This window comes from Papio anubis, chromosome 9 (genome assembly GCF_008728515.1).
Source record: "Papio anubis isolate 15944 chromosome 9, Panubis1.0, whole genome shotgun sequence".
Lineage (NCBI taxonomy): Eukaryota > Metazoa > Chordata > Mammalia > Primates > Cercopithecidae > Papio > Papio anubis.
This window is the reverse complement of record NC_044984.1, coordinates 11924344-11944605: the sequence shown is the minus strand read 5'-3', so window position 1 is coordinate 11944605 and position 20262 is coordinate 11924344. Positions and strand designations below refer to the sequence as shown.

The 20262-nt window shown below is 45.1% G+C and overlaps 1 protein-coding gene across 2 annotated transcripts in view; it reads right to left on the bottom strand.

Annotated features, from left to right (window-relative positions):
• Positions 1 to 5920: 5920 nt before the first annotated feature.
• Positions 5921 to 20262, bottom strand: part of BORCS5 (BLOC-1 related complex subunit 5) — a 107291-nt gene continuing 92949 nt past the window's right edge. For both annotated transcript variants that reach the window (XM_017945677.3, XM_017945676.2), the window contains exon 4: positions 5921 to 6623. In XM_017945677.3, the coding sequence (XP_017801166.1) occupies positions 6393 to 6623 (231 nt within the window). In that variant the 3' untranslated portion in view covers positions 5921 to 6392. The remainder of the gene's footprint in view (positions 6624 to 20262) is intronic.

Below are 20262 nucleotides of genomic sequence, written 5' to 3'. Positions count from 1 at the left end.
ATCTTTGCAGCTATAAACTCGGTGGGAACACCACCACCCAAGTTGCCAAAGGAGGCAGTGGTGAAACCTGTCCTGTTCTTCTCACGTAAATGAGGATTTAGCTCAAAATAAAGTGGTGGTGTCATCAGGTTTATCCTGTGTTCTGTCATTCACACGGAACACCGGATCATTAGCTAAGTTTAGTGCCAGCCTTCATGCTTTACTGTGTACATGAAATGCACACTATGGCGTGGAAGCCTAAGGCACTTGGTCAGTGTTTTCTAGCTGACTGACTCCAGAACACACAAGTACATGGTAGGAAGAAAAAGGCCAGTTACACACTCATGGTCCATTTCGATAGAACATGTAAACGATATTATGATTCCTACAGGAAAAACAGGAAGGGCAATTGTTGAAGAGCTGTCCTCTGTCCTTGCCACATACCTCTCAATGACCTCTCTGCTCAAGACACTAGATTTGATGACTTAGGAGACTAGAAGCTTAAGTCTCATAAAAAATAGGCATTGAAGGAATAAAGCTTCAGTGCAAGCAGATGGAATAATGACTATAGAAAGACTCACAGGTGACCTTGAGGTTGGTTGACTTGAAGTTACATTTAAGAAAATTTATAAGAAGGATTGGGCTGGGTGAGCTAGACCAGAAGAGCTGTCTTGGCCGGGACCCCGCAGAAAAGAGGTGGACGTGGGATACAGGAATAAAGGGAATTAGAATCAATCAGCCTCCAGAGACAGAGGGTAGCAGGAGGAACAGTTGTTTCAGGGAGAGGCTTCCAATGAGAAGATGCAGATCTTGGGAGAGCCTGAAGTTCAGGCCAGTTACTGACAGAGCTTGGAACCCCTTTGCGACCAGCCTCAGCAGGCTATTGTTGGAGGACTGGTTTGGATGTGACAACTACAATTAGACCAGGAATTGAACTAAGAGGGGAGGCCGGGCACAGTGGCTCACGCCTGTAATCCCAGCACTTTGGGAGGCCTAGGCAGGTGGATTACCTGAGGTCAGGAGTTTAAGACCAACCTGGCCTACCTGGTGAAATCCCGTCTCTGCTAAAAATACAAAAATTAGCCAGATGTTGTGGTGGGTGCCTGTAATCCCAGCTACTTGGGAGGCTGAGGCACGAGAACTGCTTGAACACAGGAGGCAGAGGTTACAGTGAGCCGAGATTTCACCATTGCACTCCAGCCTGGGCAATAAGAGCGAAACTCCCATTTTAAATAAACAAACAGAGGGGAAATTAGGAAGGTGTAGATTGAGATGTGAAGAAAAATATGGCAAAATTGGAGCTGAGTGTCCAAAGAGATTACGTGAAGGGTAGAGGGTGTATATGGGACTAGTTGATGGAAACTTTTTAGCTTCAAAACATACACTGTTATTTTGTCTTAAATACTCCTCTGGTTTTGTTGTTCTGAGAAGCAGGAATGTTTTAGATCTAGTAAACAAAATTTGTCTACGTATTTTTTTCTGTGAATATTAGTCTTCTGCATCTATAAATGGAAGCGGGAAGTAAACTATTTCTAGCTTCTGTGGGACCCACTCATCCTTGAACAGCCTAATGATACTTGGTTATATCTTTAAAGCTGCAGAATCAACTGGAAAATCACAGCACTGTCCTGGGAGATATTTACAAGTCAGTCATATTGTTGCACCTTATTTGCAGAGACAGCAGTATGCGTTTATGTAAAAGCAGTTTCATTCTTTTGGTTCCAGCTCAAACACTAGAATCAGTTTGAAAATGCTGTTCCACAGGAAATGCAGGATGTGACCTTGTAGAAGCAATGTGACAGGCAAATAGGGTCACCTGAAGAGCATTCAGTAATGGTCTGGGTTCTCTTTGGTCGGAATTATGATAACTTCAAAGACCCGATTGAAAGTACTTGGTGCAGAAAAGCTTTTAGCATAACTCGCCTCAAGGAATGAGCCTTGATTGGTGAAGAAAATGGGGTCATCAGTAAATTCCATCAGATCTTACACTGACATTGATAACCCTGGAAAAATTCCGGAGGCATGGACACACACACCAGCATAACGCTGGTCACCCTTGCAAGCAGCTACATCTAGTTGCCAACTTTTTTATCTTTTTGGTTTGAAGCATGTGGATAATTATCTGGCTACCCTTTCCCTCTGCAGCCATAGCATTTGAATGGATGACACATGCCTGGTGTGTCCAAAAAACCACAAGAAATTCAATATTATTGATGACAGCAGTCCCCAACCTTTTTGGCACCAGGGACCCATTTCATAGAAGACAATTTTTCGACAGACAGGGAAGTAGGGGGTGGTTTCTGGGTGAAACTGTTCCATCTCAGGTCATCAGGCATTAGATTCTCATAAGGAGTGCAAAACCCAGATCCCTCACATACGCAGTTCACAATAGGTTCGCGCTCTTAGGGGAGTCTAATACTGGGGCTGTTCTGACAGGAGGCGGAGCTCGGGCAGTGATGAGAGTAACGGGGACGGCTATAAATACACATGAAGCTGGCCGGGCGCGGTGGCTCGCACCTGTAATCCCAGCACTTTGGGAGGCCGAGGCAGGAGGATCACAAGGTCAGGAGATCGAGACTATCCTGGCCAACATAGTGAAACCCCGTCTCTGCTAAAAATACAAAACATTAGTCAGCGTGGTGGCGGGCGCCTGTAGTCCCAGCTACTTGGGAGGCTGAGGCAGAAGAATGGCGTGAACCCGGGAGGCAGAGCCTGCAGTGAGCCAAGATCACGCCACTGCACTCCAGCCTGGGCCACAGAGCGAGACTCTGTCTCAAAAAAAAAATTTAGGCGGGTGTGGAGGTATGCGCCTATAGTTTCAGCTTTGTTTCCCCAGGGAAACAAAGAGATGACATCTGTAGACTATCACTTGCTCTTAACTCCACAATTCATTTATTTTATATATATATATATATATATATTTTGAGATGGCATCTCGCTCTGTCACCCAGGCTGGAGTGCAGTGGCACGATCTTGGTTCACTGCAACCTCTGCCTCCCGGGTTCAAGCGAGTCTCCTGCCTCAGCCTCCCGAGTAGCTGGGACCACAGGCGCCCGCCACCACGCCTGGCTTTTTTGTATTTTTAGTAGAGATGGGGTTTCATCATGTTAGCCAGGATGGTCTACAATCTCCTGACCTTGTGATCCGCCCACCTTGGCCTCCCAAAGCGCTGGGATTACAGGCATGAGCCACCGCGCCCAGCCCATTTATTATAAATTTATATACACACCTAATACGAGGAGTGAAGGCCAGTTTCTAGCAATCTTCCACTTCGACCAGGGAAACCAGGAGACTGCAGACAGAGGCCTATTTGACAGTGTTCATAAACAGAAATGAACAGATCGCAAGATAAGCAAAACAGGCTCTAGAAAGCGCAGCCAGTGAACAGCTAATTTATAATTAAAAGGAAGAAAAGCAGCTCTACCTTGGGAGCTCGGAATTTAAAGTCACCACCAAGACCTAGGGTCACTGCTCCGAGACAACAGGTAAACATGCTCATTGTAGTTGAGAGCTTAGTATCAGAATCGTAGACTTGGAATCTTAGAGCTGGGAGGGCCGTGAGAGCCCACCCAGACCCGCTCATGCTGTAGGGAGGTGGAAACTGAGGCTCAGGGAAATGAAATGGCTTGCCGAAGAGTAAGGCTAGAAACGTCCAGCCAAGGGCTTTTTCACAACTCCTATCCCTGAAATATCCCGTAACGGCCGGATAGGTCATGGAGTATTAACCAACAAAGAGATCCAGCATAACTGCTTCTTGAAATACAAATCACTCAGATTCCCAGTTTCCATCAGGAAATAGCAACACATCAGAGGGAAAGGACTGGTAATGCATTGCTGCCAGTCAGAGGTTCCAGAGAAGAACCACTAGCAATGATGTAGAAAGAGAGGATTGTGAAAGGGGTTTGACCTAGGCAATTAGAGGAGCTGGTAAAAGTCTTGGCTTGGCTGTTTCTTCCTCACCAGACCACAGGCCAGGTGGCCGGGAAGGAGGGTGGGGGAGAGCAAGTACAACCCAGACCTGCAAGCCACAAGCCGGGACCCGCACCTGTCTCTCACCAGAGCCCGTGTTGGTCTCTCCTTATCCCCAAACCTTCATCCTTGTGGCTACAGGCCAAGAAGCTGGTCCTCATACCGGGCCCAGGGTTTGGAAAAGCCAAAGGCAGAGTTCTGCAGGGGCGGGAGGAGCTGTGGGCCCAGTGGCTGCCCACACCACAGGTGCAGGAGATCCATGGAAACGTGCCCGAGATGGAAGAGGGCCTGACCTACATCGGCTTCCAGTGAAGACGCACGGCTATCGCTCTACTTCCACTTCCAAACCTCATGCAAACCTCTCTCGTGGCCAACCCTCACCAGAGAAACAAGGGAGGGAATACTGGGAACATAGTTCCGTTTAGCCAATTTCACGACACTGCAAAAACCGCAACATGCCATCAAAATATTAAACTAACCAGAATTCTTTCCAGAAGTATTGAATTTGCTTATCGTTCTTCTGCCATACTTCTCTGATTCCACCTAAGTAGCCTATCACTTACCTACTCAGGACCCCAATCTAAGTGAACCCCATGTTTTGTCTAACTTCTACTTTAGAAGTAGATGCAGTTGGCTGGAGAGCTGGCTGACTGCGCGGTTTGTGCTGCGCTGGGTCTGCCATTCTGCCCTGTGCCAACCACTAACCGCTGTGGCAGTGGAAAGGCTCAGCCATCCCAGGCTGGAGCTGCCGCCCACTCTGTGCTTTCAGCTGTCACTGTATTAAGTGCAGTGAGGATAATGGCACCTGAGCTGCTCTTGTAGCTCTGTAAACAGCCCTTCCTTCTTCGAAGCTACAAACATATCCCTGTGTTCAGAACTGGGTTCTGTATACTCCAGAAGAAAGACAATGATGGTGATGTCTTAAAAATACCATTTTTTGTCAATCGAGGTGAAAGAAATAGGAATATTCATTGTATTATTCTTTCAAATTTGAAAATGGAGAATTAAAAAAAAATTTGTTTTAATTAGCTGGATTTGGTGGCACATACCTGTAGTCCCAGCTACTCAGGAGTCTGAGGCGGGAGGATCACCGGAGCCCGAGTTTGAGGAGGCAGTGTGCTATGACTGCACCGCGGAGCTCCAGCCTGAGCAACAGAGCAAGACCCTGTCTCAAACCAAGATTAGAATCAGATCAAGTCTAGCCGAGATACAGTAAATTAAGTGGATCAGTTTTAATCTTGTGAATCTACTGAAGGCTCTTTCTGGCATCTGAAAACACCTCCCGAGGCTTGCAGGAACACAGGGAACAGGGTGCTGGCCTGCATGGCGTCCTCGCCCCAGCAGCTCCCTTCAGCCCTGGCTCGTAGGCTCAAGGCGTCTGCCTAGGTCTGCTCCCTGCATTCCATTCTTTGCTTCTCCAGTCCTTCCTTCCATTAGAACACCTAGGATGTGCAAAGTACGACACTAAGCACTTTCGTTGTGACTCAAATCACTTCCTTTCCTAAACTCCCAGAGAAATTCAGCAGCTTTTTGAGTTTTTTCTTTTCAGAAACGAAGGCCTGAGGCTATTCGGCCATATCTCTATCCCTGGCGCAATATCGGACACATCAAATGGGCGCAAGAAAGGTCTGTGGAATGACAGATCTCTGCAGTCAGCGTCCAGAGCCTTCCTGTCCCACCGTTTTCTAGGCTAGTAAAACCACATACTGGTTAAAACCTTGTTACAGAAACTGGAATCCTGCCAGTGTTGAAAAGAAAGCTAAACTATGTCTGCATCAAGGAAACCGGTTATCAGTGGAGATGAATCTGATGAGGGTGTGGAAAGGGAGGCTTCAGTTTCTGATGACGACTAAGGGACACCGTAACCTGACAGTCAACAAAAAGCCAGTGTTCCACCTGGGCAGGAAGACGCGCCCCAGATAAGGGCTCGGTGTGACGGAAACCGGGTAGAAACAGGAACAACACAGAGACCTAGATTCAGTGAGTTTTTCATGTTGACATGTAAACCAGACAGCCCACTGAAAATGTCATGAGGGCACTGAGAACACAGAGCTGCTTAAAACATTCTCCCCTTGTCTCCATATTTTCATTCCAGTACCTGGACTACACACTCTCAATTAACAAACAAACAAACAAACAAAAACAACTAAATAAAAATAATTCTCAATGCAGAGTTCTTCAAAGAATTCCTAATAATTCACATGTTCCAGCTTCAGTTATCACCGAGAACTGGTTTGGTTCCTCTCACATAGGGAAACTGCATCAAGGAAAAGAGTTGGGCAAAGTCAGATTTTCACGCCTGCCGGACTCCTTCGCACCCACGTCAGGGAGTACCAGAGCCTCCCGCTGGCCTCCAGCCCTGGTCGGACGATACGATGTTGGCTCCAAACCTCCTCAGGGTGTCGGTGCCTGGGGCTCCCGGCCCCAGGCAGGCCGGGCGGCAGCTACAGCCTGAGCTCGCGGTCGGGCTTCATGCTGAAGGGCTCCAGCCGCTCGCTCTCGGGCAGCAGGCTGTTGAGCCTGTCCAGCAGGGGCACGGTCTGGTCCACGCCCATCTGTATGCGGCGGAGGATGGCGGACATCTCGTTCACTTTCTGGATCTGCTCGGCGTACTTGGCGTATCTTTTCTGGCGCTCCTGCATGAAGCTGAACAGAGTTTCTACAGACAGATCCATCTGTGGACGGGAAAGAAAAGTACATTACACCTCGTGTAATCAAGTCCTCTCCGCAGGGCCAGGTGTCCGGCCTGTGAGGGACAGAGTCCCGCCGGCCAAGTGCAAGCAGACAAGTTTTACAGGAAGCACCCAGGGCTAAAAAGCCCCTCAGGGACACAGCTTTATCAACTGCTGTGCCAGAACCACCTTTAGAAGAGAACTGAGAGGGGACTGTCCCTGGCTCTATGTTCTGGGAATGTGCCTTATTTGTACCTTGTTGAGATCCTGAGATTTCTATCTCCCTATATGAGGGGAATTGTGGATGTGGAAATCCGTCAGGCCAGGGCTGAATCTGGCTCTGCCACATGCATGAGCTGCTAGTACTTATCCTTTGTGTCTCAGGTTCCTCATCTAGAAAAAACTCGGAGCAGATGGGCCTGGTGGTGTGGCGTGTACTCCCAGCTACTTGGGAGGCTGAGGTGGGAGGATGGCTTGAGTCCAGGAGGTCGAAGCTGCAGCGAGCCATGATCATGCCACTGTACTCCAGCCTGGGCGACAGAGTGAGACCCTGTATCTAACAACAACAACAACAAAACCCAACCCCCAAAATGCATGTTCTTCCCGCACTCTTCCCCGAACGGCTGCAGTTTGGCAGTGACTCGGGGAACACGGCAAGGGAAGGGTGGCTGTCCCTGCCAGGGCCAACAATGCAACCAAGGCTCCTGTTCTTACAACAGACCACACTGTTTTTTGTCAAAGTGTGAGGACTAGCTCATGTGCCCTTTTCCCCCATTAAAGAAACTGCAGGCTCTGGGCTCCCCTTGCGTGATCTTCTCTTCCCCTTAAGAGGCTCTTTAGTACCTACCGCCCAGATAAAAATAGGGAGAGGAGATGGCCATCATGTTCAGCACCTGTACCCCTTCCTCAGCATGGACCCCACTTCCACCCCCTCACCCCTTGTTTCCGTCCCAGGCCAGGAGAGAAACAGCTCAACTACCGAGACCCGCACTCCTATCCCGAGGTTCCCAGGCTCCTCCAGCCCTTCCTTCTGGTTTATTCCTGGAGCACTCCCCTTCCTCACCTTGCACCAGGACAAGGGCTCTACACCTGGTACCACAGAGCCTCAGAAAATGGCTTCGAGAGACACAAAAACAAACTAACAAGAACATGGGGGACCAAAGCCAGCCCCAAGAAAAAAATAAGTTCCCTTTTGCTATCGTGTGTGGGGAGGACATGAGGGGCGGGAGGCGACCACAGCACCTCAGTGCTGCCGTCCTCTGGCAGGCCTGCCCAGCTTGCTTGAGTGCCTGCAGGGCAGGAGGAGCAGCTAGTTGGGCAGGGGGAGAAGGAGAAGAGAGAAAAAAAAAAAACCATCAGAGCGGGAAACCCCAAATAATGTGGGAACAATGCACACGTTCCGGGGTTCTCTGCAGCCCTGTCTGGCGTTCAGCACTTTGGAAGTAGCGAGCCAGGAGATTCCTGCGGTCCTGACAGTCACCCGCCAGGCCTTTTCAGGGTGGCCTTGCAATGAGCACCGAGAAACACTCCAAACACCTGAGAGACAGCGGGGCTCGTGGGAGCCAGGTGGGATCCTGAATTGGGAACCTTCTCGGGCATCATTTTACTTGGCGGGGCATTTCTAGCCCTCCACCCCGCCACCCTCCCAGACTAGACAGACACTTGAAGCGTTTCTATCTGAAATGGCCTCCAAGGCTCTAACTTATCAAGTGTAAAGTCCTTGGCAGTCAATCCATCCCCCTGATTCACACCTGATGAAGACTGTTCACAGCCATCTTCACCAGGTACCTGTCAAATGGCATGTACTTCCCTACACGTTTGCACATCCAGTTGGGGCCCGGGTTTAATGTCGCCAGAGCTTTTGTAAAGGCACTTTCTGTTAATGCTGAGATGAGCACACTGAGTTCAAGCAGGTTGTTCATGCGTGCTGACATCATGTCTTACTTCCATTATGCTCCATGGGAGAAAAAAAAAACACAAGAGGAAACTTGAGTTTGTGTGATTTTGAAGATCTCACAACGACAGAACCTACACTAGACCCCAGATGTCCGAAGGCCAGCAGCTCCCCTCTTTTACACGTATTTCCTGAGCAAGAGCCTGTACCACTGATGCCCTATGAGACTTCTGTTGGCACGTGGCATGGCATTACAGAAGACTGGATCAGATGTAGGGAAAGTCACTACCTTTTAAATGTTTCCCCCATTCTTTGTCACAAAGAAAGTCTCAACCTGGTGCAAGCAACAATGGAATATCTGGAAAAGGACAGTAAAACGGGTGATGCCTATTTTTGATGTCTCTGCCCTTTGCTCTTGAGGTAACGCTGTCCCTGATCCATAATCCCTACCTTTCCTCCATGAACCCCCAGACACACGCTCATCGCAACACATTTGATGTGACCGTAGGCAGTAAACCAGTATCTCATGCAATTCTCAATCACCATTTTGACAATCTAAGGATATATCCTTATTTGCCTTTCCTACTTCTATTTTTGGCACATGGATTCTAACAAGATAGTATATATACTAACTGTCTTCTGGATAAACAGAGGTGTTGTGATGTCACCTAGGGCTACCTCACTGAATACTCCACAGCCATTCAAAAGACCCAGCTTGGCTGGGCGCAGTGGCTCACGCCTGTAATCCCAGCACTTTGGGAGGCCGAGGAGGGCGGATTGCCTGAGCTCAGGCGTTTGAGATCAGCCTGGGCAACACAGTGAAACCCCGTCTCTACTAAAATACAAAAAATTAGCCAGGCGTGGCCGTGTGTACCTGTAGTCCCAACTACTTGGGAGGCTGAGGCAGGAGAATGGCTTGAACCCGGGAGGCAGAGGTTGCAGTGAGCCAAGATCGCGTCACTGTACTCCAGCCTGGGTGATAGAGAGACTCCATATCCAAAAAAAAAAAAAAAAAAAAAAAAGATCCAGCTTCACACAGGGCAATCTAACCATCCAAGTTGGAGCTAAAGGGCAACCACGAAGCTTGTTTCTGAAATGGATAGTTACAATTTTTGTTCGCCCCACTCATCAATCCATTCATCTACCAATAAAACAACAGTTAAGACTGTAGATTCTGGAGTCAGACTACCTAGGTTTAAGGGCTACCCTCGATCCAGTATCTATGTGATTTTAGAAAATTACCCAGAAGGGTGATTCCATGACAGCAAGGATTTGGTGTGCTTTAAACCCTGCTATATCTCCAGTACCCAGCACATAGCAGGTCCTGAATAAATATTTGTTGAACAAATGACTCAAAATACATGTAAGCCTCGGTTTCCTCATCTGTAAGGTAGTGGGGATAACAACAGTGGCTACTTAAGAGACTGTCCTGAGGATTAAATGAGATTCTGCAAGGAGAACATTATTATCCTGCCCAGCACACAGTTGAATACTGGGTAAGTGTGAGCTATTAACATACGGGCAACAGACAGTTACTGAGTAGCATCACGTGCCATGTGCCATGCACTATGCGAGGTCCTAGGATATAGATATTGAGAACCAAAACTACTTACACCCACACAGCTCACCGTGTACATTAACATGAATTTTCTTTTCCGCTGTTTCTGTTAACATGACTTTACTATTCCAGGAAACTCAGGCCCAGAAACATATAAGTTGCAAATAACTTTGTTTCAGGAACTTAACAAAAATTAAATGAATAAACTAGCTGATTTTCGAATAGAAAGTGAACAACTCTTTTTTTTTTTTTTTTTTTTGAGACGGAGTCTCGCTCTGTCACCCAGGCTGGAGTGCAGTGGCCGGATCTCAGCTCACTGCAAGCTCCGCCTCCCGGGTTTACGCCATTCTCCTGCCTCAGCCTCCCGAGTAGCTGGGACTACAGGCGTCCGCCACCTCGCCCGGCTAGTTTTTTGTATTTTTTAGTAGAGACGGGGTTTCACGGGGTTAGCCAGGATGGTCTCGATCTCCTGACCTTGTGATCCGCCCGTCTCGGCCTCCCAAAGTGCTGGGATTACAAGCTTGAGCCACCGCGCCCGGCGAAACTGAACAACTCTTTATTCTCCACACCTCCTGCCTCAAAACCCTCGCCTTGCCGTAACACGCGACCAAGTTCTGGTCCACAGTGTGTGCCACGACGTCTCTCCTGGCAGCCTCCGGGCACCTTCCTGGAGAGTCAGCTGGCACGCACTCTTCGTTGCTTCTCTTCTCCACTGTCCCCTCCTCCGCTCTGCTGCTGCTGCTGCAATGCAGGTGCACCCCATGTAGACCATGAGAATAACAAAGGTTACATCCTGGAGTTGGCATATCATGAGCTAGAAGCAGCCTGGGTCCGTGAGGATGTCTATGGCTAAGAGTAGACCAGGCCTGAGAGAGAAGAATAAACTTTCATTTTGTAGAAGCCACCATCATTTGGGGTTTCTGTAACACTAGTTAATATGATCTGATACTGATAGATATGAATGCCGGCCAGGCGTGGTGGCTCATGCTTGCCATCTCAGCATTTTGGGAGGCTGAGGTAGGAGGACCACTTGAGCCCAGGAACTCAAGAGCAGCCATGACAACACAGTGAGTCCTCATCTCTACAAAAAAATCAAATAAAAATTAGCCAGGTGTGATGGAACACACCTGTAGTCCCACCTGCTCCAGAGGCTGAGGTGCGAAAATTGCTTGATCTCAGGAGGTCGAGGCTGCAGTGAGTTGTGATCACACCACTACACTCCAGCCTGGAAAAAAAGAGCAAGGCCCTATCACAGACCAAAAAAAAAAAAAAAAAAAAAAAAGAAAATGCAATAAAGCCTTTGCCTTCAAGGAACTCATCATTTACTCAAACTCATACTTCGAACTTTGCCCTCCAGATTCATATATCATCTCTGGGGGCAGTCCATTTCAAAGGACAAGTGAAACAGAAGGGGAGATGATTTGAGGATAGAACTCCAGGCCTCATGACGGTATCAGGCATCTGTAGAATGTGCTCAGGGTTGTTCCAAATACCTTATACGGATGGTGTGGGCCCATTTGCCTACTTGGCTGGTCCACCCAATACATGAACTCAAAATATTAACAAATCACATCCAGAAATACACAAAAAGGATAATACTTTATCACCAAGTAATGCTTATGTCAAGGAGACATGCTTTTTCCACATCTGAAAAATCAATCGAAGTAACTTGCCATTTCAACAGAATAGAGGTTAGAAATCTATGACTGTCTTAATAGATATAAGAAAAAGCATTCAACAAACTGAACATGCATTTATTATGGAAATTTTTTCAGCAAAGTAGGAACAGAAGGAAACTTCCTCAACCTGATAAAGGGCATCTATGAAAAACCTCCAGCTAACAATATAGTTATTGGTGAAAGATATTTTTCTCCCTAAGACTAGGAACAAGGCAAGCACGTCTCCACTCTTACCACTTCTATTCAACACTGTACTAAATGCAATAGCCAATGCAATAAACTAAGTAAAAGGCAAAAAATTAGAAAAGAATAAAAGGGTCTTTATCTGCAGATGACATTATGCACTTAGAAAATCTTTAAAAATCCACTAAAAACTATTAAAGTGAAGTTAGCAAGGTTGCAAGATACATGGTCAGCATACAGAAATCAATTGTATTTCTACATAACAATGAATGACAAGACAGTGGAATAAAAGAATACTATTTACAACTGCATCAGCAACATGAAATACTTAGGGAAAAATTCAACGAAATGTGTACAAGACCTGTAGGCTGATACTACAAAACATTGCTCTGAAAAATTAAAAGGGATCTTAGGAAATGAAGTATATCATGTTCACAGATTGTCAGATTCAACACAGTCAAGGTGTTGGTGTCAAACTGATTAAGAGGTTCATTTGTAATCCAAGTAAAAGTTCCAGAAGGCATTGTTTTACAGGAATTGGTAAGCTGATTCTAAGTACACAGAATGGCCAAAATAATTAGAAGAACAAAGTCTGAAGACTTACAGTACTTGATTTCAGGACTTACTATAAAGCTATAGTAATCAGGATAGCGCGGTGCTGGCATAGACACACACAGATCCATGAAACGAAAGACAGCGTAAAAATGATCTAAAAATATACGGTTAATTGATTTTTTTGTTGTTGTTACAAAGGTTCCAAGGCAATTCAATAGGGGAAAAAAGTTTTTCAACAATTTGTGCTGGAATATCTAGATATCTACAAAGAGAAAGAATGAACCTGGACCCTTACATCTCACCCTGCATACACAAGAAATTAACATAGAATGGATCACAGACCTAAATATAGAAGCTAAAACTACAGAACTTCTAGAAGAAAATATAGGAGAAAAATCTCTGCTGCCTTGGCCGGGCTTGCTGGCTCACGCCTGTAATCCCAGCACTTTGGGAGGCCGAGGCAGATGGATCATCTGAGGTCAGGAGTTCGAGACCAGCCTGACCAACATGGTGAAACCTCATCTCTACTAAATACAAAAAGTTAGCTGGATGTGGTGGTGCATGCCTGTAGTCCCATATACTTGGGAGGCTGAGGCAGGAGAATCGCTTGAACCCGGGAGGCAGAGGTTGCAGTGAGCTGAGATCTTGGCATTGCACCCCAGCCTGGGTGACAGAGCAAGACTCTGTCTTTAAAAAAAAAAAAAGAGAAAGAAAAAAAAAAATCTTTGCTACCTTGGGGTATGCAAAGATTTCTAAGTTTCAATAAGTGTTAACCATAAAATAAAAATGGTTAAATTGATTTTCATCAAAACTAAAAACTTCTCTTAAAAAGATACCATTAAGGCTGGGCGCGGTGACTCACACCTGTAATCCCAGAAGTTTGGGAGGCCAAGGCAGGTGTGGATCACCCGAGGTCAGGAGCTTGAGACCAGCCTGGCCAACATGGAGAAACCGTGTCTCTACTAAAAATACAAAATTAGCCAGGCCTGATGGCGCATGCCTGTTAATCCCAGCTACTCGGGAGGCTGAGGCAGGAGAATCACCTGAACCCGGGAGGCAGAGGTTGCGGTGAGCCGAGATCGTGCCATTGCACTCCAGCCTGGGCAACTAGAGCAAAACTCCTTCTCAAAAAAAAAAAAAAAAAAAAAAAAAGATGCCATTAAGAAAATGAGGCCGGGTGCAGTGGCTCATGCCTATAATCCCAGCACTCTGGAAGGCTCAGGCAGGCAGATCACCTGAGGTCAGGTATTTGACACCAGCCTGGCCAATATGGTGAAACCCTGTCTCTACTAAAAATATAAAAATTAGCCAGGTGTGGTGGTGCACACCTGTAATCCCAGCCACTCACGATGCTGAGGCAGGAGAATATCTCTTTTTTTTTTTTTTTTTTTCTTTTTTGAGATGGAGTCTGGCCTTGTCACCCAGGCTAGAGTGCAGTGGTGCGATCTCAGCTCACTGCAACCTCCAACTCCCAGGTTCAAGCGATTCTCCTGCCTCAGCCTCCTGAGTAGCTGGGACTACAGGCGTGCCACCACGCCCAGCTAATTTTTTCTATTTTTAGTAGAGATGGGGTTTCACCGTGTGAGCCAGGATAGTCTCGAGCTCCTGATCTCGTGATCTACCAGCCTTGGCCTCCCAAAGTGCTGGGATTACAAGCGTGAGCCACCGCGCCTGGCCAGGAGAATCTCTTGAGCGCAAGAGGCAGAAGGTGCAGTGAGTTGAGATCGCACCACTGCCCTCCAGCCTGGGTGACACAGCAAGACTGTCTCAAAAAAAGAAAAAAGAAAGAAAAAGGAAAAAGAAAAAGGAAATGAAAAGGCAAGCAGTAGACTGAGAAAATATTCATAATATTTTATTCCCTATGAAAATAATGGGCAAAAATAGAAAGAAAGAAAAAATTTCACTATCTGTCTATATCAAATGACAGTCTACATCCAGAATATATCAATAATTCTTATAATTCAACACTAAGAAAAAATCCAACATTTGGGATCGTTTCAGGAGAACTTAAAACATGATTGAATTATTGTTCTTGAGGGAGAAATATGGGGTAGAAATGGGTCAGAGGCTGGGGAAAAGTCCTGCAGGAGATCGCCTGGAAGTGGGATCTCACCTTCTTGGGACAAAGGAGCCAAGGAAGTGTTAAGACTAAAACTATTAACAGTGTGGAGATTGCACCCTTGGGCACTGTTAAGGAAGCTGGACTACAGATAAGGAAAAAAAAAAAAAGAGAGTAGGCAGATGTTACCCAGACAATTGTCACAACAGAACTCCTTTGCTGAAGCCCTGACACAGTGTGGAAAGAAAAAAATTCTCTTCAGTTTTCAAATTCCTCTAAGGACTCTGGAGACTTCTAGCTTATGACCACAATTATCCCGAATCCCATCCTTTGTCTCTGGATAGTTACTGCTGCCAAACGAGGAGCGGCTATTCATGACACTGATTGCCCACTGAGGCTGCACATCTAACCTCAGAGGGGCCCTGTCTCATGGAAGCGGCTGTCCTGCCTGAGCTGGAGTGGCAGAACAGAACTCAATTGCCTTCAGATCCACTGGCTTAAATTCGCAATGGTTCAGCCGCCAAGACTGAGCCAGAGCTTTTACCTCCGCTGTGGGTAGACCACCCAGACCCTGCAAATGACCTATTTAGACATCTGAAATCATTCCTGAGCTCAGGCTGAGTGACTCAGAGTTTGTGGGGGAGGGGAGAGAGCTTCTATAGAAGCAATAAAATAAAGAATTACTGTGAAGTTGAGTAACCATTCCAGTTTTCTAACTAAAATATACATCACTTACGGATACAGACAGTAGCATCAGACAGAACTGTGTCAACATCTTGCTTCTGCAGATGACTCATTACCTTCATGACCTTGAGCCAGTTACTTAACCTTGCTGACCCTCAGCTTCTTTGTCCCCTAAATTGGGGACATTGACAATGCCTACCTTATAGAGTTGACATAGAATTAAACGAGATAACATATATAAAACTCCTACAACAGTCCCCAGGAAAAAGGAGCTCCATCAATGATAAAATGTATGTGAACTGAAACAGAAACTCTGTCTAGAAACCTCTTTTACATGAAGAATGAAAAAGCAAGATAAGAAATGTAGTGCATGAAAGCAGAAAAAAACAACAAATGACATTTTGTGATATCCAAACAGACACAAGCTATCTATTGTGAAGGCAGGAGCTTATGTGGACGCCTCCTCTCGGTTACATTAACTATCTTCAAGGCTTACACAACCACTCAGATGACAACTTACCATTGTGTTTTTTGCTGACATGTTTTATTTTTGTTCTGTACTTCTGCTACCGAAAATCTTACAACAGAGTCACATTACTCATCGCAGTTTCCTGATAGAATCATTTCGCACTACGTCACAACTGAAATCATTATTTACCGACAAGTCCTTCCATGTGTTTCTGATCTATATGTTGAGAGTAAAGAGTAACTATTGCCACTGTTTGATGCTGTCCAATATGGTAAAAGTAAAAATACATATGTGTACATGCGTCCATGGATATTTTTCAAAAAATATTTTGAAAGCAAAACCAAAAGCTTTAATAAACGATATCCTCTCGAACAAGAGGGTACAGTGCTTCAAAAACTTTTGTTACATAAAATTTCCTGATAAAATAAGCTTTGATGCTGGTTTGAGGCAGATGGGTCATGCCATGAAAGATGTCACTGTGGTTTGTTTTTTGGAGACAGGGTCTCACTCTGTTGCCCAGGCTGGAGTGCAGTGGCCTGATCATAGCTCACGGGAGCCTTGAATTCCTGGGTCCAAGCAGTCCTCCTACCTCAGCTTCCTGAGTAGCTAAGACTACATGTGCATGCCACCATGCCTGGATAATTTTTGTTTTTTATTTATTTATTTATTTTATTTATTTATTTTTTTTTTGAGACGGAGTCTCGCTCTGTCGCCCAGGCTGGAGTGCAGTGGCCGGATCTCAGCTCACTGCAAGCTCCACCTCCCGGGTTCACGCCATTCTCCGGCCTCAGCCTCCCGAGTAGCTGGGACTACAGGCGCCCGCCACCTCGCCCGGCTAGTTTTTTTTTGTATTTCTTAATAGAGACGGGGTTTCACCGTGTTAGCCAGGATGGTCTCGATCTCCTGACCTCGTGATCCGCCCGTCTCGGCCTCCCAAAGTGCTGGGATTACAGGCTTGAGCCACCGCGCCCGGCCTGTTTTTTATTTTTTGTACAGATGGGGTCTCACGATGATGCCCTGGCTGATCTCCAAACTCCTGGCCTCAAGCCATCCACCCCCTCAGCCTTCCAAAGTGTTGGGATTACAGGCGTGATCTACCACAACTGCCCTCACCATGCTTGATGTAGTTCTTTTCAAAGTAAAGGTAAACTTTCCGAATTAGTGACATACTACAAGGGCTTATTTTAAGTTAGAAAAGATGTGCAACATAATAGTGAGAACTTCATAAAGATAGTGTACAACTTTTAAATTCTAAAAACTTAAGATGTAGATATGCACGAAATGATCAAAAGCAAATTTAATAACCCTCATGGGTCAAAAGAAAAATGAGCAGGTAAGCTATGTTTCACAGTTAACAAAATTCACATCCATATGATCAATAGACTTATTTTTCTATCCCCAAGATACTTAAGTTTAAAAGAAATGTTAAAAACAAAGACTGCATATGGACCTAAGACTGCTTTTTTTTTTTTTTTTTTTTTTTTTTTTAAAAGACCGAGTCTCACTCTGTTGCCCAGGCTGGAGGGCAGTGGTGCAATCTCGGCTCACTGCAACCTCCGCCTCCCAGGTTGAAGCGATTCTCCTGCCTCAGCCTCCCAAGTAGCTGCGAGTACAGGTGTGCATCACCACGCCTGGCTAATTTTTGTATTTTTAGTAGAGACGGGGTTTCACCATGTAGATCGGGCTGGTCTCGAACTCCTGACCTCAGGTGATCTGCTCTCCTCAGCCTCCCAAAGTGCTGGGGTTACAGACATGAGCCACTGTACCCAGCTCAAGACTGCATTTAAAAAGTCACTCATCTTTCCCACCCTTTAAAGGTAATGTTTAGCTTTTAATGTGGTGTCTCTCAGTTAACATTAGTATCAAGGTTAATTTTTATTTGATCTCAACGGATATCTCACTTTCTCTACACTCATTCTACATTTACATTCCTGTTTCCCAAGGAGGTCAGTTTAGGAATATGGAGGCTGGGAGGAGGAGGCATGATGGGTTGAGGCCAGCTAACCAAACGCTGCCTCTTTTTAGGGTTCTAAATCCATCCCCGGCTTTGTTCTTTCTTTGGCTGGATTTCCTTCTGGGTTCAAAATGTAATGAGCAGGCAGTGATATGTAATTCTGCTCTTTTATTGTAAGCACTTTGTAGCTAAAGGGGCTAAACGGAAAAGTAACAATTCATCCTGTTGTACAGCTATTCAAATAGTAACATTCTGAGGCCAGTAACAATCTGCTATCTGAAGACGGGCATATTGCTGATTTTTAGCAATGTAAGTTCACCCTTCAAATCCTTGACATCACTAATAATCCATTACCATTAACAAAGTAAGTCAGAAGACCTGAATTTAAACCCTACTAGTTGGTGAACTTGGGCAAGTCACAAGCTGACTCTCAGCTTCTACTTTTCAAAAGTGGGGCTAATAATGGCTAATATTCATCCTATCTCATAGCAGTGTTGTAATGGTTATAATGAGATAATATATGTAAGAATGATCTGAAAACACAACACTGCTATAAACATGTATGTTTATATTATTCTAACAATGAATGGCAAAATATGCTTGGAAGTTTTTTCATGGTAGTAAAACTAAGAAGTTCCCAAATCATAATCACCTTTGAAGAAAACTGCTACAATGTTTTATATAAAGCTTCAATATCCACCCTTCTCAGATGTTTCTGAAATTCAGAACTACCAATTCTCCCAATTAGGAAGCAGTTAGCCTAACTATATAAATCAGTCCTGTTCCTAGGGCAAAAATCTGGCCTTGGCATTACAACTGAAGCCATTTATCCAAAGAAGATATACAAATGGCCAATAAACACAGGAAAAGATGTTCAACATCGTTGGACATTAGAGAAGTGCACATCAAAAGCACAAAGAATACAACTTCACACCCACTAGGATGGCTCAAATGAAAAGGCAGACAATGACAAATGTTAGTGAGGGTGTGGAGAAACCGGAACCCCTGTGCATTGCTGGTAGGCATGTAAAATAGGACAGTCATTTTGAAGAACAGTTTGGCCGTTTCTCCAAAAGTTAAACATAAAGTTACTATACGGCCAGCAATTTCACTTCACATATATTCCCAAGAGAAGTAAATTATATGTTCCCCCAAAACCTTGTACACTAATTTTTATAGCAGCATTATTCACAATAGGCAAAAAGTAGACACAACCCAAATGTCCATCCACTGAGAAATGGATAAACAAAATGTGGTCTATCCATAGAATAAAATATTCTTCATCCATAAAAAGATATGAGATACTGATATAAGCTACAACATGGATAAACCCTGAAAACATTATGCTAAGTAAAAGAAACCAGACACAAAGGCCACATATCACATGATTCCCTTTATATGAAATACCCCCAATGGGCAAATCCATAGAGACAGACTGGCAGTTGCCAGGGGGTAGGGGAATGGAGGTATGGGGAGTGACTGCTGATGTACACAGAGTTTCTTTCTAGGGAGATGAAAATGTTCTGGAATGACATAGTTGTGTAGCTGCACAATCTTGTAAGAATACTAAAACCACTGAAATGCACATTGTAAAAGGGTGAACTATGTGAATAACTCAATTTTAAAAAATAATAAAATAAATGTATTCAAATACATTCAATTCCTTCTCCCAGACCTCTGACAGATACCAGTAATGCATCATGGTTATTCTTTAAATCTGACTTGGACTCAGAACCCGTCTTGACACTGAACCCCAGATGGCCACTTTCGAGTTTACAAAGGTGAAGAAACCTATCTGGGAATCCTGGACTAGACACTACGAAAGTGGCTCTGAAACAAATTGCTGAGGCTAAGTAATACATTTTTAATCACAAAGGAAGGTGGTAGCTGAGTCTGCAAGAGGAACAGTCCAAGGTAAAAAGCTGTGTTCATAAGATCCAGGATCTTAACATTAACTATATCATGCATCAACTAACCCCAAAAGAAGTGTGAGATGCCAGTTCTCAGCAATTTCCTTGAACCTTCAAGCCTACTGATTTTTAAATGGACTCATACTGACAGCATTCATTTTTTTAAAAATAAAAACTAAATTTACAGCACACAACATGTTTTGACATACATATACATAGTGAAATGATTTCCATAGTCATGCTAATTAAAATCTTCATCTCCTCACATACTTACCATTTTTTGCTTCTGACACCTTCTTCAAGACCTTTCTTCCACTTTGCGAACCCGGTGCTTGTGTTTTCATACATTGACTATCCCATGATTTGGTCTTTGACTCATGGTATTAGCTGTCTCCACTCCGAAGAGTAGGAGGCCCATCACCACAAATCAAGATATGGCACATTCTAGCCCACCTGCCACCCCTATCCCCACCAGACCATGGTTACTTGACCTGCAGTCAAGACAGATTATAAAGTCAAGACAGATTATAAAGGTTAGGGTATGACAGGCTGCAACAAAACCTTTCAGGGTCAACTGTGTGCTTTGTGGCTGTCCAACCCTCCTCCAGATCACCATTCCCACGGAGGGTTTGGGAGTATGAATCTTTCGTGGACGCCTCTCTCTTGCACAAGGGACAACAATGGCCAAATGTTTTCC